Here is a 15,520-nt window from a genome sequence, read left to right as displayed (position 1 = left end):
GCTTCCCTTCGCCCTGGTCAGCTGTATATAATCACGTGCTGTGTGTGCAGTCACTTGCAGGCTATCAGTGACCAGTGCACCCTGTCGCTGCCTCATGGTACAAGTGTCACCATAACAACCAGCAACACAGAGAACAGGAACTAGAGCAGCAGGGCGAGTGTAGCCGGGGGGAAGAGATGAGAGGAAACACAGGAAGTGCGCAGAGCGGTCCATGTGAATCTTGTGTATACACAGAGCCCAGTGAGGCTGCGGCTGTCAGCCAGGCTGTGTCCTGCTCTCCTGCACGCAGATAATACAGGGATAGGCAGCCATTGTCCCAGGAGCTGACAGTCTGGAGCTGCAGCCAGCGTCCTCTAAAGGCAAGTGCCTTCTCTATTCAGCTCCTATGAATGCAGTGCTGAGCAGCCATGACAGGGAGGCAGGACACGTCCTGGAATAAAGGCAGGACTACTGCAGAGCAAGTGCCTGAGCGGAGGAGGATGGCTACCTGTTATTTACTGTCATACACCCCCATAACATATCATCCCCGTCCTGTGTGTTATACATCCCCCATACTATAATATCCTGTGTATTATACGCCTCCTTAATATTATTACTTATCCCCATCCTGTGTGTTATACATCCCCCATAATATTTCTTATCTCCGTCATGTGTATTATACATCCCCATAACATTATCCCCTGTCTTGTGTATTATACATTCCCCATAGTATTATTGCTTATACCCTGTCCTGTGTATTACACATTCCCATAATATTATTTATCCACCGTCCTGTGTATTATACATCCCCCATAATATTATTACTTATCTCCGTCATGTATATATATTATACATCCTCATAATATTATTTGTAAAACGTGTGTAATTGAGACCGTCATTTGTTTTGAGCTTGTCAAAAGAAGTGGGTCATTGGCTTTTCATATATTGGCCGATTGCAGACTTCCGTGGATTTGCCACATCGGTACCCTGGCGGCTGTTCCAAGTGGGTACGAATGTCCTCAGCTGGCACTAAAATGCCGGCAACTAGTGATTACTAGGCTGATGTCACGCATGAGACATCGGTTCTCAAGTGACGTCATGGCACTGTGGGGCCCTGGATTTCGGTACACATAAAAAAAATGAGCACACAATGCCACATTGATGGGAAAAAGGGATTACTGTGGTTCCACAATGCAGTTTTTGGCCATGCATGGAATTGCAGAAATGTGCAATACAACTGCTTGCTGTTTTTTTTTTTTAAATGTTACTTCTCTTTTCTGTCTTTTGTCTCCTCATTTGTCAACTCTCTTCTTTCTTATCCTTCTCTCTCTGCTCCCTCTATCTTCTCTACTCTTTCTCTGTCATCTCTTTTCTTTCTTCTTTCTCTCCTTTATTTCTCTTTCTCTCCTCTCCTGTTCCCTGTTTCTCTCTCTTCTCTCCTCTCTATCCTTTCTCTCATCTCTTTTCTCTCCCTCTCCTTTTGTCTTTCTCCTTTTCTCTCTTCTCTTCTCTCTCCCCATCTTTCCTCTATCCTCTCTCTTCTCTATCTTGTCTCTCTCCTCTGTCTCTATTATTTCTCTCCTCTCTGTCCTCTTGTCTCTACCGCTCTTCTCTCTCCTCTCTCTTTCCTCTCTCCCTCCTATCTTCTCTCTCTCTTCTATCTCTCCTTTTCTCTCTCCTCTTGTCTCTTCTCTCCTCTGCTTTTCTTTCCTCTATCCACTCTCTCATCTCTCTCCTCTCCTTTCCTCTCTATGCTTTCTCTTCTCTCTTCTTTTCTCTCTATGCTTTCTCTCCTTTTTTTCTTCTCTTCTCTCCTCTTCTTTTTTCTATCCTCTCTCTTCTCTTTACTCTGTCCACTGTCTCTTCTCTCTTCTCCTGCTTTTCTTTCTCCTATCTCTCTCTTCCCTCTCTCCTCTTTCCCCTCTCTCTCTCCTCTCCTCTCTCCTCTCTTTTCTTTCTCTTCTCTCTCTCGTCTCGCTTTCGTCTTGCTCTCATCTCTCTATTGTCTCTCTCTCTTCTGTCTCTATTCCCTTCTCTCTCTTCCTTGTCATAATTTTATACAAGTCCTCGGGCTGATTTGTTGAGCTGTGGCGACCTCTAGTGGTAGAATGGCGGTACATGTGAAGTCAGTGTAAGAATAGCAGCTGCTGAACTGATTTCCATTATTAATCAATAATAACATTACATTAGCAGCCGCAGTGCCATGGCAGCTCTGAAGTACGCAGGCCTGGACGATACCGACAGCGAGGATGAGCTGCCGCCCGGATGGGAGGAGAGGAACACCAAGGATGGATGGGTTTACTATGCCAAGTAAGAGCATGCCTAGAGGGCACGGTTTGTAAGAATGGGCAGTATGTAGTGAACTATCACGTGCACACTACTAATATACATAGTACATAGACAGGGCTGATTTACTATTTTCTCATCTGTACATTTCATCCTTGGATTTTACATCTACTTTTCTATACATATCAAACAAACTACAAAGCCCAAACTTCTAAAGTTTGAGCTGTGAAGTATATCTTCGTCATTTGTGCACGTTCACTCATCGCATGGCCCTTATCAGGCCTCATTCAGATGTTCAGTTTTTTTCATGTGCAAGAAAAACGGACGGAGTTTGCTCTTATTTGATTCTCGTTGCTCCCCTGAATATTCCACTTTTTGTTCCTTTTTTTTTTTTTTTTAAATCCGCCATCTTCATTTAGTGCAAATTTTTATAGTTTTTACCAAAATGGCGTAGCTCACAGATACAACGCTCCTACATGGGCACGTGACCTTACTGTTCCTCCTGTGACTGCGTGGCTCACAGTTACAAGGCTCCTAGAGGGGCATGTGGCCTTACTGTTCCTCCTGAGTCTGCGTAGCTCACAGATAAAACGCTCCTAGAGGGGCATGTGGCCTTACTGTTCCTCCTGAGTCTGCGTGGCTCACAGACACAACGCTCCTAGAGGGGCATGTGGCCTTACTGTTCCTCCTGTGACTGTGTGGCTCACAGATACAACGCTCCTAGAGGGGAATGTGGCCGTAAGTTTCCACCTGTGACTGCATGGCTCACAAATACAATGCTCCTAGAGGGGCATGCGGCTGTACTGTTCCTCCTGTGACTGCGTGGCTCACAGATACAACACTCCTTTAGGGGCATGTGGCCTTACTGTTCCTCCTGTGACTGCATGGCTCACAGATACAAGGCTCCTAGAGGGGCATGTAGCCTTACTTTTCCTCCTGTGACTCGTGGCTCACAGATACAATGCTCCTAGAGGGGAATGTGGCCTTACTGTTCCTCCTGTGACTCGTGGCTCACAGATACAATGGTCCTAGAGGGGCATGTGGCCTTACTGTTCCTCCTGTGACTGCGTGGCTCACAGATACGGGGCTCCTAGAGGGGCATGTGGCCTTACTGTTTCTTCTGTGACTGCGTGGCTCACAGATACAAGGCTCCTAGGGGGCATGTGGCCTTACTGTTCCTCCTGTGACTGCGTGGCTCACAGATACAACGCTCCTAGAGGGGAATGTGGCCGTACTGTTCCTCCTGTGACTCATGGCTCACAGATACAATGGTCCTAGAGGGGCATGTAGCCTTACTGTTCCTCCTGTGACTGCGTGGCTCACAGATACGGGGCTCCTAGAGGGGCATGTGGCCTTACTGTTCCTCCTGTGACTGCGTGGCTCACAGATGCAATCCTCCTAGGGGGCATGTGGCCTTACTGTTCCTCCTGTGACTGCGTGGCTCACAGATACAACGCTCCTAGAGGGGAATGTGGCCGTACTGTTCCTCCTGTGACTCATGGCTCACAGATACAACAGTCCTAGAGGGGCATGTGGCCTTACTGTTCCTCCTGTGACTGCGTGGCTCACAGATACAACGCTCCTAGAGGGGCATGTGGCCGTACTGTTCCTCCTGTGACTCGTGGCTCACAGATAAAATGCTCCTAGAGGGGCATGTGGCCTTACTGTTCCTCCTGTGACTGTGTGGCTCACAGATACAACGCTCCTAGAGGGGCATGTGAGCTTACTGTTCCTCCTGTGACTGCATGGCTCACAGATGCAATGCTCCTAGAGGGACATGTGGCCTTACTGTTCCTCCTGTGACTCGTGGCTCACAGATACAATGCTCCTGGAGGGGGATGTGGCCTTACTGTTCCTCCTGTGACTGCGTGGCTCACAGATACGACGCTCCTAGAGGGGCATGTGGCCTTACTGTTCCTCCTGTGACTCGTGGCTCACAGATACGACGCTCCTAGAGGGACATGTGGCCTTACTGTTCCTCCTGTGACTCGTGGCTCACAAATACGACGCTCCTAAAGGGGCATGTGGCCTTACTGTTCCTCCTGTGACTCGTGGCTCACAGATACAACCCTCCTAGAGGGACATGTGGCCTTACTGTTCCTCCTGTGACTCGTTGCTCACAGATACAACGCTCATAGAGGGGCATGTGGCCTTACTGTTCCTCCTGTGACTGCGTGGCTCACTGATATGCGTGGCTCAGGGATAAGATGCTCCTAGAGGGACATGTGGCCTTACTGTTCCTCCTGTGACTCGTGGCTCACAGATACAAGGCTCCTAGACAGGCATGTGGCCTTACTGTTCCTCCTGTGACTCGTGGCTTACAGATACAACGCTCCTAGAGGGGCATGTGGCCTTACTGTTCCTCGTGTCTACGTGATTCACAGATACAATGCTCCTAGAGGGGCATGTGGCCTTACTGTTCCTCCTGTGACTGCGTGGCTCACAGATACAACGCTCCTACAGGGGCATGTGGCCTTACTGTTCCTGTGATTGCGTGGCTCACAGGCACAATGCTCCTGGAGGGGCATGTGGCCTTACTGTTCCTCCTGTAACTCGTGGCTCACAGATACAACGCTCCTAGAGGAACATGTGGCCTTACTGTTCCTCCTGTGACTCGCGGCTCACAGATACAATGCTCCTAGAGGGGCATGTGGCCTTACTGTTCCTCCTGTGATTTCGTGGCTCACAGATACAATGCTCCTGGAGGGGCATGTGGCCTTACTGTTCCTCCTGTGACTGTGTGGCTCACAGATACAATGCTCCTAGAGGGGCATGTGGTCTTACTGTTCCTCCTGTGATTTCGTGGCTCACAGATACAATGCTCCTAGAGGAACATGTGGCCTTACTGTTCCTCCTGTGACTCGCGGCTCACAGATACAATGCTCCTAGAGGGGCATGTGGCCTTACTGTTCCTCCTGTGATTTCGTGGCTCACAGATACAATGCTCCTGGAGGGGCATGTGGCCTTACTGTTCCTCCTGTGACTGCGTGGCTCACAGATACGACGCTCCTAGAGTGGCATGTGGCCTTACTATTCCTCCTGTGACTGCGTGGCTCATAGATACAACGCTCCTAGAGGGGCATGTGGCCTTACTTTTCCTCCTGTGACTGCGTGTCTCACAGATACAACGCTCCTAGAGGGGCATGTGGCCTTACTGTTCCTCCTGTGACTGCGTGGCTCACAGATACAGCGCTCCTAGAGGGGCATGTGGCCTTACTGTTCCTCCTGTGACTGCGTGGCTCACAGATACAATTCTCCTAGAGGGGCATGTGGCCTTACTGTTCCTCCTGTGACTCATGGCTCACAGATACAACGCTCCTAGAGGGGCATGTGGCTTTACTGTTCCTCCTGTGACTGCGTGGCTCACAGACAATGCTCCTGGAGGGGCATGTGGCCTTACTGTTCCTCCTGTGACTCGTGGCTTACAGATACAACGCTCCTAGAGGGGCATGTGGCCTTACTGTTCCTCGTGTCTACGTGATTCACAGATACAATGCTCCTAGAGGGGCATGTGGCCTTACTGTTCCTCCTGTGACTGCGTGGCTCACAGATACAACGCTCCTACAGGGGCATGTGGCCTTACTGTTCCTGTGATTGCGTGGCTCACAGGCACAATGCTCCTGGAGGGGCATGTGGCCTTACTGTTCCTCCTGTAACTCGTGGCTCACAGATACAACGCTCCTAGAGGAACATGTGGCCTTACTGTTCCTCCTGTGACTCGCGGCTCACAGATACAATGCTCCTAGAGGGGCATGTGGCCTTACTGTTCCTGTGATTGCGTGGCTCACAGGCACAATGCTCCTGGAGGGGCATGTGGTCTTACTGTTCCTCCTGTGATTTCGTGGCTCACAGATACAATGCTCCTAGAGGAACATGTGGCCTTACTGTTCCTCCTGTGACTCGCAGCTCACAGATACAATGCTCCTAGAGGGGCATGTGGCCTTACTGTTCCTCCTGTGATTTCGTGGCTCACAGATACAATGCTCCTGGAGGGGCATGTGGCCTTACTGTTCCTCCTGTGACTGCGTGGCTCACAGATACGACGCTCCTAGAGTGGCATGTGGCCTTACTATTCCTCCTGTGACTCGTGGCTCACAGATACAGCGCTCCTAGAGGGGCATGTGGCCTTACTGTTCCTCCTGTGACTGCGTGGCTCATAGATACAACGCTCCTAGAGGGGCATGTGGCCTTACTTTTCCTCCTGTGACTGCGTGTCTCACAGATACAACGCTCCTAGAGGGGCATGTGGCCTTACTGTTCCTCCTGTGACTGCGTGGCTCACAGATACAACGCTCCTAGAGGAGCATGTGGCCTTACTGTTCCTCCTGTGACTGCGTGGCTCACAGATACAATTCTCCTAGAGGGGCATGTGGCCTTACAGTACCTCCTGTGACTCGTGGCTCACAGATACAACGCTCCTAGAGGGGCATGTGGCCTTACTGTTCCTCCTGTGACTGCGTGGCTCACAGACAATGCTCCTGGAGGGGCATGTGGCCTTACTGTTCCTCCTGTGACTCGTGGCTCACAGATACAACGCTCCTGGAGGGGGATGTGGCCTTACTGTTCCTCCTGTGACTCGTGGCTCACAGATACGATGCTCCTAGAGGGGCATGTGGCCCTACTGTTCCTCCTGTGACTCGTGGCTCACAGATACAACGCTCCTAGAGGGACATGTGGCCTTACTGTTCCTCCTGTGACTCGTTGCTCACAGATACAACGCTCCTAGAGGGGCATGTGGCCTTACTGTTCCTCCTGTGACTGCGTGGCTCACTGATATGCGTGGCTCAGGGATAAGATGCTCCTAGAGGGACATGTGGCCTTACTGTTCCTCCTGTGACTGCGTGTCTCACAGATACAACGCTCCTAGAGGGGCATGTGGCCTTACTGTTCCTCCTGTGACTGCGTGGCTCACAGATAAGACTCTCCTAGAGGGGCATGTGGCCTTACTGTTCCTCCTGTGACTGCGTGTCTCACAGATACAACGCTCCTAGAGGGGCATGTGGCCTTACTGTTCCTACTGTGACTGCGTGGCTCACAGATACAATTCTCCTAGAGGGGCATGTGGCCTTACTGTTCCTCCTGTGACTGCGTGGCTCACAGATACAACGCTCCTAGAGGGGCATGTGGCCTTACTGTTCTTCCTGTGACTGCGTGGCTCACAGACAATGCTCCTGGAGGGGCATGTGGCCTTACTGTTCCTCCTGTGACTCGTTGCTCACAGATACAACGCTCCTAGAGGGGCATGTGGCCTTACTGTTCCTCCTGTGACTGCGTGGCTCACAGATAAGACTCTCCTAGAGGGGCATGTGGCCTTACTGTTCCTCCTGTGAGTCGTGGCTCACAGATATGAGTGGCTCACAGATAAGATGCTCCTAGAGGGGCATGTGGCCTTACTGTTCCTCCTGTGACTCGTGGCTCACAGATACAAGGCTTCTAGACGGGCATGTGGCCTTACTGTTCCTCCTGTGACTCGTGGCTAACAGATACAACGCTCCTAGAGGGACATGTGGCCTTACTGTTCCTCGTGTCTACGTGATTCACAGATACAATGCTCCTAGAGGGGCATGTGGCCTTACTGTTCCTCCTGTGACTGCATGGCTCACAGATACAACGCTCCTACAAGGGCATGTGGCCTTACTGTTCCTGTGACTGCGTGGCTCACAGACAATGCTCCTGGAGGGGCATGTGGCCTTACTGTTCCTCCTGTAACTCGTGGCTCACAGATACAACGCTCCTAGAGGAACATGTGGCTTTACTGTTCCTCCTGTGACTCGCGGCTCACAGATACAATGCTCCTAGAGGGGCATGTGGCCTTACTGTTCCTCCTGTGACTGCGTGGCTCACAGATACAATGCTCCTAGAGTGGCATGTGGCCTTACTATTCCTCCTGTGACTCGTGGCTCACAGATACAGCGCTCCTAGAGGGGCATGTGGCCTTACTTTTCCTCCTGTGACTGCGTGGCTCATACATACAATGCTCCTAGAGGGGCATGTGGCCTTACTGTTCCTCCTGTGACTGCGTGTCTCACAGATACAATTCTAGAGGGGCACGTGGCCTTACTGTTCCTCCTGTGACTCGTGGCTCACAGATACAGTGCTCCTAGAGGGGCATGCGGCCTTACTGTTCCTCCTGTGACTCGTGGCTCACAGATACAACGCTCCTAGAGGGGCATGTGGCCTTACTGTTCCTCCTGTGACTGCGTGTCTCACAGATACAATTCTAGAGGGGCATGTGGCCTTACTGTTCCTCCTGTGACTGCGTGGCTCACAGACAATACTCCTGGAGGGGCATGTGGCCTTACTGTTCCTCCTGTGACTCGTGGCTCAGAGATACAACGCTCCTGGAGGGGGATGTGGCCTTACTGTTCCTCCTTTGACTGCGTGGCTCACAGATACGACGCTCGTAGAGGGGCATGTGGCCTTACTGTTCCTCCTGTGACTCCTGGCTCATAAATACAATGCTCCTAGAGGGACATGTGGCCTTACTGTTCTTCCTGTGACTCGTGGCTCACAGATACGACGCTCCTAGAGGGGCATGTGGCCTTACTGTTCCTCCTGTGACTCGTGGCTCACAGATACAACGCTCCTAGAGGGACATGTGGCCTTACTGTTCCTTCTGTGACTCGTTGCTCACAGATACAACGCTCCTAGAGGGGCATGTGGCCTTACTGTTCCTCCTGTGACTGCACGGCTCACAGATAAGACGCTCCTAGAGGGGCATGTGGCCTTACTGTTCCTCCTATGAGTCGTGGCTCACAGATACGACGCTCGTAGAGGGGCATGTGGCCTTACTGTTCCTCCTGTGACTCCTGGCTCATAAATACAATGCTCCTAGAGGGACATGTGGCCTTACTGTTCTTCCTGTGACTCGTGGCTCACAGATACGACGCTCCTAGAGGGGCATGTGGCCTTACTGTTCCTCCTGTGACTCGTGGCTCACAGATACAACGCTCCTAGAGGGACATGTGGCCTTACTGTTCCTTCTGTGACTCGTTGCTCACAGATACAACGCTCCTAGAGGGGCATGTGGCCTTACTGTTCCTCCTGTGACTGCACGGCTCACAGATAAGACGCTCCTAGAGGGGCATGTGGCCTTACTTTTCCTCCTATGAGTCGTGGCTCACAGATACAAGGCTCCTAGAGGGGCATATGGCCTTACTGTTCCTCCTGTGACTCCTGGCTCATAAATACAATGCTCCTAGAGGGGCATGTGGCCTTACTGTTCCTCCTGTGACTCGTGGCTCACAGATACAAGGCTCCTAGAGGAGCATGTGGCCTTACTGTTCCTCCTGTGACTCGTGGCTCACAGATACAATGCTCCTAGAGGGGCATGTGACCTTACTGTTCCTCCTGTGACTGCGTGGCTCACAGATACAATGCTCCTAGAGGGGCATGTGGCCTTACTATTCCTCGTGTCTACGTGACTCACAGATACAATGCTCCTAGAGGGGCATGTGGCCTTACTGTTCCTCCTGTGACTGCGTGGCTCACAGATACTACGCTCCTAGAGGGGCATGTGGCCTTACTGTTCCTGTGACTGCGTGGCTCACAGACACAATGCTCCTGGAGGGGCATGTGGCCTTACTGTTCCCCTGTGACTCGCGGCTCACAGATTCAATGCTCCTAGAGGGGCATGTGGCCTTACTGTTCCTCCTGTGACTCGTGGCTCACAGATACAATGCTCCTGGAGGGGCATGTGACCTTACTGTTCCTCCTGTGACTGCGTGGCTCACAGATACGACGCTCCTAGAGGGGCATGTGGCCTTACTATTCCTCCTGTGACTCGTGGCTCACAGATACAAGGCTCCTAGAGGGGCATGTGGCCTTACTGTTCCTCCTGTGACTGTGTGGCTCATAGATACAATGCTCCTAGAGGGGCATGTGGCCTTACTGTTCCTCCTGTGACTGCGTGGCTCACAGATACAATGCTCCTAGAGGGGCATGTGGCCTTACTGTTCCTCCTGTGACTGCGTGGCTCATAGATACATTGCTCCTAGAGGGGCATGTGGCCTTACTGTTCCTGTGACTGCGTGGCTCACAGATACGATGCTCCTAGAGGGGCATGTGGCCTTACTGTTCCTCCTGTGACTCGTGGCTCACAAATACGACGCTCCTAGAGGGGCATGTGGCCTTACTGTTCCTCCTGTGACTCGTGGCTCACAGATTCAACGCTCCTAGAGGGGCATGTGGCCTTACTGTTCCTCCTGTGACTCGTGGCTCACAGATACGACGCTCCTAGAGGGGCATGTGACCTTACTGTTCCTCCTGTGACTCGTGGCTCACAGATACAACGCTCCTAGAGGGGCATGTGGCCTTAATGTTCCTCCTGTGACTCGTGGCTCACAGATTCAACGCTCCTAGAGGGGCATGTGACCTTACTGTTCCTCCTGTGACTCGTGGCTCACAGATACAACGCTCCTAGAGGGGCATGTGACCTTATTGTTCCTCCTGTGACTGCAGCGCTAGAGTCTAAAATCAAAAAATTTTCACTTTTTTCGAGGTCGTATCTACGTGTACATTATAAAAATGAGTCTTCGAGGGGTTATTCCAAAATTCATTAGTGGGTATTGTCGGTTAGCTCTTGTAAAAACAAGCAATTTTGCAATTTATTTAAAGTTTTAATTAGTTCTTGAGATATTAACGCTTTTCTTTTGTTTACAGCTTGTTTCCTTGGAGACCGACCACCGTTGCTAGACAGCAGTGCTTACAAGCTGTTTTCTTTAGAGCTTTTGAAACTAGCCAGGATAGCTGTAGCGTCTTGTTACGTCTGAATCTCGGCCAGCTTCACCACTGTGCGTACAAGCTAGACAGCAGCAGTGGTCGGTCTCCAAGGCAACAAGCTGTAAAGAAAAGGAAAAAATGTTAATATCTGAAGAACGGCTGCAAATTTTAACAAGTAGTAAATTTCAAAAGTCCTATCCGACAATATCCATTTGTGAGGATGGAAAATATCACTTTAATTCTGAGAACATGGGCCCCATTCCATCATCACCCGCATTTTGGACAACTGTCTTGATGAATTGTGCACTGGGGTAAGATCTCACAGCTGTCAGACGGAATTTCTGTGTTTCTGGCGTAAGCTTTTTTGCGCCAGGAAGCTGCTTGATGAATCGGGGTCATTGTGGTTTTGCCTGTCCTGTGCATTCTGCTATATCCTTAGTGGTTTTTACACAATGTGATAGGAAACAAACAATTTATCTTTTTTTTTTTTTTTATAGCCACTTGGATGAAAAAACCCAGTGGGAGCACCCAAAAACAGGAAAGCGAAGGAGGATCGCCGGAGGTTAGTAACACACTCAGCCTATGGGTAATCTCCGCCCCCTGGCTCCGGGTAAAAAAAGAAAATTGCTTTATTCACCCTTCTTGGGTCCAGTACTAAGTCTCCACCACTGCTCCTTATGTCTGCGGGGCTGACATCACATTCACGATGCTGCAGTCAGTCATGAGCTCACCGATCAACTCGGCCAGAGCCTTTATTAGTTGCTGTGATGTCGACGTGACAAACGATAATAGACACCTGGAGCAGCGGCGGAAGCTTGGCGTCGGACCCGGGAAGGGTGAGTAAAGCATTCATTTTCCGCTCCAAAAATGTTGTTGAAAATTCAGCGTGCGCATCAACTGATTTCAGTTTTCAGAGCAGAAAATGAGTAGGAATACCAAGTTTTTTAGGATGAATTGGAGAGTTACCTCTCAGTTTGTGATGCAAAAACTCCTAAAACAAACCTCCAATGTGCACATACACCAACAGTGAAGGTCCCACAGAGGATCTCTTGTCTGTCTTAGACCATGATTCGATAATACATATATTGTCATCTCTTGCAGATCTCCCCTATGGCTGGGAACAAGAAACTGATGAAAATGGGCAGATCTATTTTGTTGAGTGAGTATAAATATACAATCGTGGCCAAAAGTGTTGGCACCCTTGACATTATTTAAAAAAATCAAGTATTTCTTGTGTAAAACTCAAAAAAGCAAATAAACTTCAGTGTGAACATACAGTTAATATATGGGCACACAGAAATTTTTAGGCAAGTTTATTTAGCATCTTTTCAAGTGGACACCCTCTTCAGGAGACGCTCCTTCTTTGGGAATATCTTAGAGGATTTTCTTTCCATTTCCTGAAACCATTTCAAAGAAGTCAGAAGACACGCACACTTTATTTTCTCCCATCAGGTGTCCCCCCCCCCCCCCAAAAAAAAAAAAGCGGAAAAAAAAAGCATCAAAAGCCTAAACATATGACCAGCAACTCATTTTACAACAGAAATGTATAGGAAGAGTATTTCTTGAGTTTTTTTAGTTAGTTTTCAAGTGGATCTTCTGCGAAGAACTCCTCAAAAACATATTCCCATGTACCGACCTTGAAATCACATATTGATGTACTTTATTTTCAGATTTACTTTGGCAATTGCTTTTCTCTCTTTTCAGTCACCTGAATAAGAGGACCACTTACCTAGACCCCAGAGTCGCCTTTACCGTTGAGGATCAGCCAGCAAAGATGAACACGAGGCAGAAGTATGATGCAAACACCACCGCCATGGATATTCTCCAGGGGTGCGATCTGACTGGCAAAGTGGTTATTGTCACTGGCGCAAACACCGGGATAGGTGAGGAGTTCTCTAAGGAAAATATAACCTTTAGTTTTGTTTAGGGCAACATCATTATGAATATAAAGATATTGTCACGGGGTCACCGCGAAGGAGAGGAGCCAGAAGACAGCAGCATCTGAGGGGTTAATCGGCCATGTTGAGAGATCTGGCAGTCTGAGCTCTCAGCTGAGCACGGTTAGCCACTTCTATCCCCTATATAACCTGGGTCCTGACTGACACACATTGTCAGAGCTAGGTTATGCTGCATGGCTTGGTGTAGAGGTGTTTGGTGGTTACAGTGGGGGAAATAAGTATTTGATCCCTTGCTGATTTTGTAAGTTTGCCCACTGACAAAGACATGAACAGTCTGTAATTCTAAGGGTAGGTTAATTTTAACATTGAGAGATAGAATATCAAAAATAAAATCCAGAAAATCACATTGTTTAAATTATATAAATTTATTTGCATTTTTAATTAGTCAACCATAGCGCCTCATCCATCCACAGGCTGTGCCTGGTACTGCACTTAATCTCTATTGAATTGACTGGGGCTGAGCTGCAGTACCAAACACAGCCTGTAGACAGGCGCAGCACTGTTTGTGGAATGAAAGCAGCCATGTTTTTTTTTTAAATGCTGTACAATCCTTTACAAATATGTATATTGATCACCTTTCCACAGGATCATTAATAACTTGCAGATCTGTGGGGGGGGGTTAAAGCACAAGACCCCCACCAAAACCGAGATCACTGCTCTGCGCCATCACTTCATCGCTTCTCTATGGGAGTGTCAGAGATAATCCTGCATCATTCTGTTTTCTGTGTATTGCTGGCTGCAGAATGAGTTAACCGAGAGCCTGTCAGTGAGCTTGTTCTAACAGTAGAGTTTTTGACTCTTGTATTCCTTCTTCTGACAAACTCTCAGCTGATTTATGACCACGAAGTTCAGCTCCGCTTTCATCTGATCTTAAATCTGCTGAAAAAAGCTAAGGAGAAGGAAGTTCAAGGTCCAAGTACGGAGCGCAATGTCCAGACTGGCTCGGGGGTCTCTTAACTCAAACTCCACTGTCTCATAGCTGCCTAATAGACCATTGAGTTTGGACCAGGAGTCCCCGTCCACTCTAAACATTGCGGTCCGTACTTGGAACTTGAATTTCGGGTGCGTGAAGCTTATGTTATGAGTTGTCCGTCCAAAGGAGCTCACTGACTGATTCTCAGTAAACCCATTCTGCAGCCAGCAATAGACAAAGTGCAACACAGAGGCTATAGAAGACAAAAAGGGCAAAATTTTTAATGAAACACAATTGCAAATATACTTTTTAGCCAAAATTACATGTATTTAGAGGGGTTATCCACCTCTTCGGACTTTTTTTTTAACTTAAATTCATGTATTTAGGGCTAAATGTGATATTTGTCACTAGATTTCATTAAACATTTTGCACAATTTGACTTTTTTTAAGTTCTTTGTTTCCCTGCACATTTAACTTTGATGTGATCAAATACTTTCCCACCGGAATTGTCATAGCGAGCTCACTGACGGAGTCTCAGTTAACTCCATTCTGCAGCCACCAATATACAAGTGGAACGCAGAAGGCAAATGATGCAACATTTTTAATGGAACCCGATTGCAAAAACATATTTTTAGCTAAAAATTACTTAAGTTTAAATAGGGAAAAATATGTCCCCAAAGGTGGATAACCCCCCCACCCCATACCCTTTTATGGCCCATATAGGTTCCTTGAAAGGTGAGCGCTCGTCCCAGTTTTAGTTTGCACGGTGCAGCGCTGTCATACGACCTCCATTTCTAGAATCTCTCTATTCCTCGAGACTTCTTGTTCGAGACTGATGAGTTTTCAGACACGACCACACTTTGATGAATTGCCCCATAGTTTTGAAGTCTTGGGGTGAGCGGAGCACACAGGAGCATATGTTACAGTAAAGTCGCGGTCAGGACCCTTCCAGGGTTTGTGTGCATTCAGCTCTGGAGTATGAACGTTTCTAGGAGAGATGACTGACACACGATGAACAGAATTACTTTCCTTTGAAAACACACAGGCAGAGAGAGCGTTCGGAAAGAATAACATTATTTTTTTTTTTTTGCTTAATATCCCTGTCTTGAATACATAGTGATCTCTCTCTCTCACCGCCAGGCTGTATAACAGGTGGCTGAATTTGACTATTGCTCAAATATTGAGCATAATGCCAAGCCACCGGAGTCTCTGTTAATCACTGCCAAAGACCCACTTAATGCTGCTCCTCTCCTCTGCTCCCTGAGAAGTCTGCTGCTTTCCAAAATGCTTTTGACTCTTGGCACCGGGATGGTGTCAGCCCTGCCAGACTGAAATCCTGAGATAAGTTATGTTTGGGGACTGTAATATTAAGAAAAAATGGATCACTTTTCTTATTAACTCTTCCAAAGCAGCAGGGGTTTCCGTTACAATGATTTCTCACGTAGGTTATATATTCTCTTTAGAGAGGATGAGGAATAAAACTTCTAATGGGGTCAGCAATCCTAAAAGTCAATATTGACTCTTTAACGAGCCGTGCCGCATGACTAAGAATAAGAATTCAAACCAGAGACTCCATTTTTTTCCAGACACTTGTTTCAGAGTGTTTGTCACTCATCAGTGCAAAACAGGAGATCTGATTTTCCTGGATGATTAGCCACTCCTT

The 15,520-nt window shown here is 48.6% G+C and overlaps 1 protein-coding gene across 11 annotated transcripts in view; it reads left to right on the top strand.

Annotated features, from left to right (window-relative positions):
- WWOX (WW domain containing oxidoreductase) overlaps positions 1 to 15,520 on the top strand; it is a 1,101,136-nt gene that overhangs the window by 60,342 nt on the left and 1,025,274 nt on the right. For 8 of the 11 annotated variants that reach the window (XR_012233619.1, XM_073582652.1, XM_073582703.1 and 5 more), the window contains exons 2-5: positions 2,170 to 2,289; positions 11,484 to 11,548; positions 12,088 to 12,145; positions 12,691 to 12,869. Coding sequence is in view for 10 of the 11 variants with exons in the window: in XM_073582652.1 (XP_073438753.1) it covers positions 2,170 to 2,289; positions 11,484 to 11,548; positions 12,088 to 12,145; positions 12,691 to 12,869 (422 nt within the window). In the remaining variant the exon portion in view is untranslated. Of the gene's footprint in view, positions 1 to 91; positions 360 to 2,169; positions 2,290 to 11,483; positions 11,549 to 12,087; positions 12,146 to 12,690; positions 12,870 to 15,520 lie in introns of those variants that run through there. The other 3 variants (XM_073582678.1, XM_073582669.1, XM_073582662.1) reach the window with 3 other exon arrangements.

Source organism: Dendrobates tinctorius, unplaced genomic scaffold (genome assembly GCF_039654945.1).
Source record: "Dendrobates tinctorius isolate UK_male_01 unplaced genomic scaffold, ASM3965494v1 ptg000009l, whole genome shotgun sequence".
NCBI classification, from domain to species: Eukaryota; Metazoa; Chordata; class Amphibia; order Anura; family Dendrobatidae; genus Dendrobates; species Dendrobates tinctorius.
The sequence above is the reverse complement of the archived record's forward strand: the minus strand, read 5'-3'. Positions and strand labels throughout refer to the sequence as shown.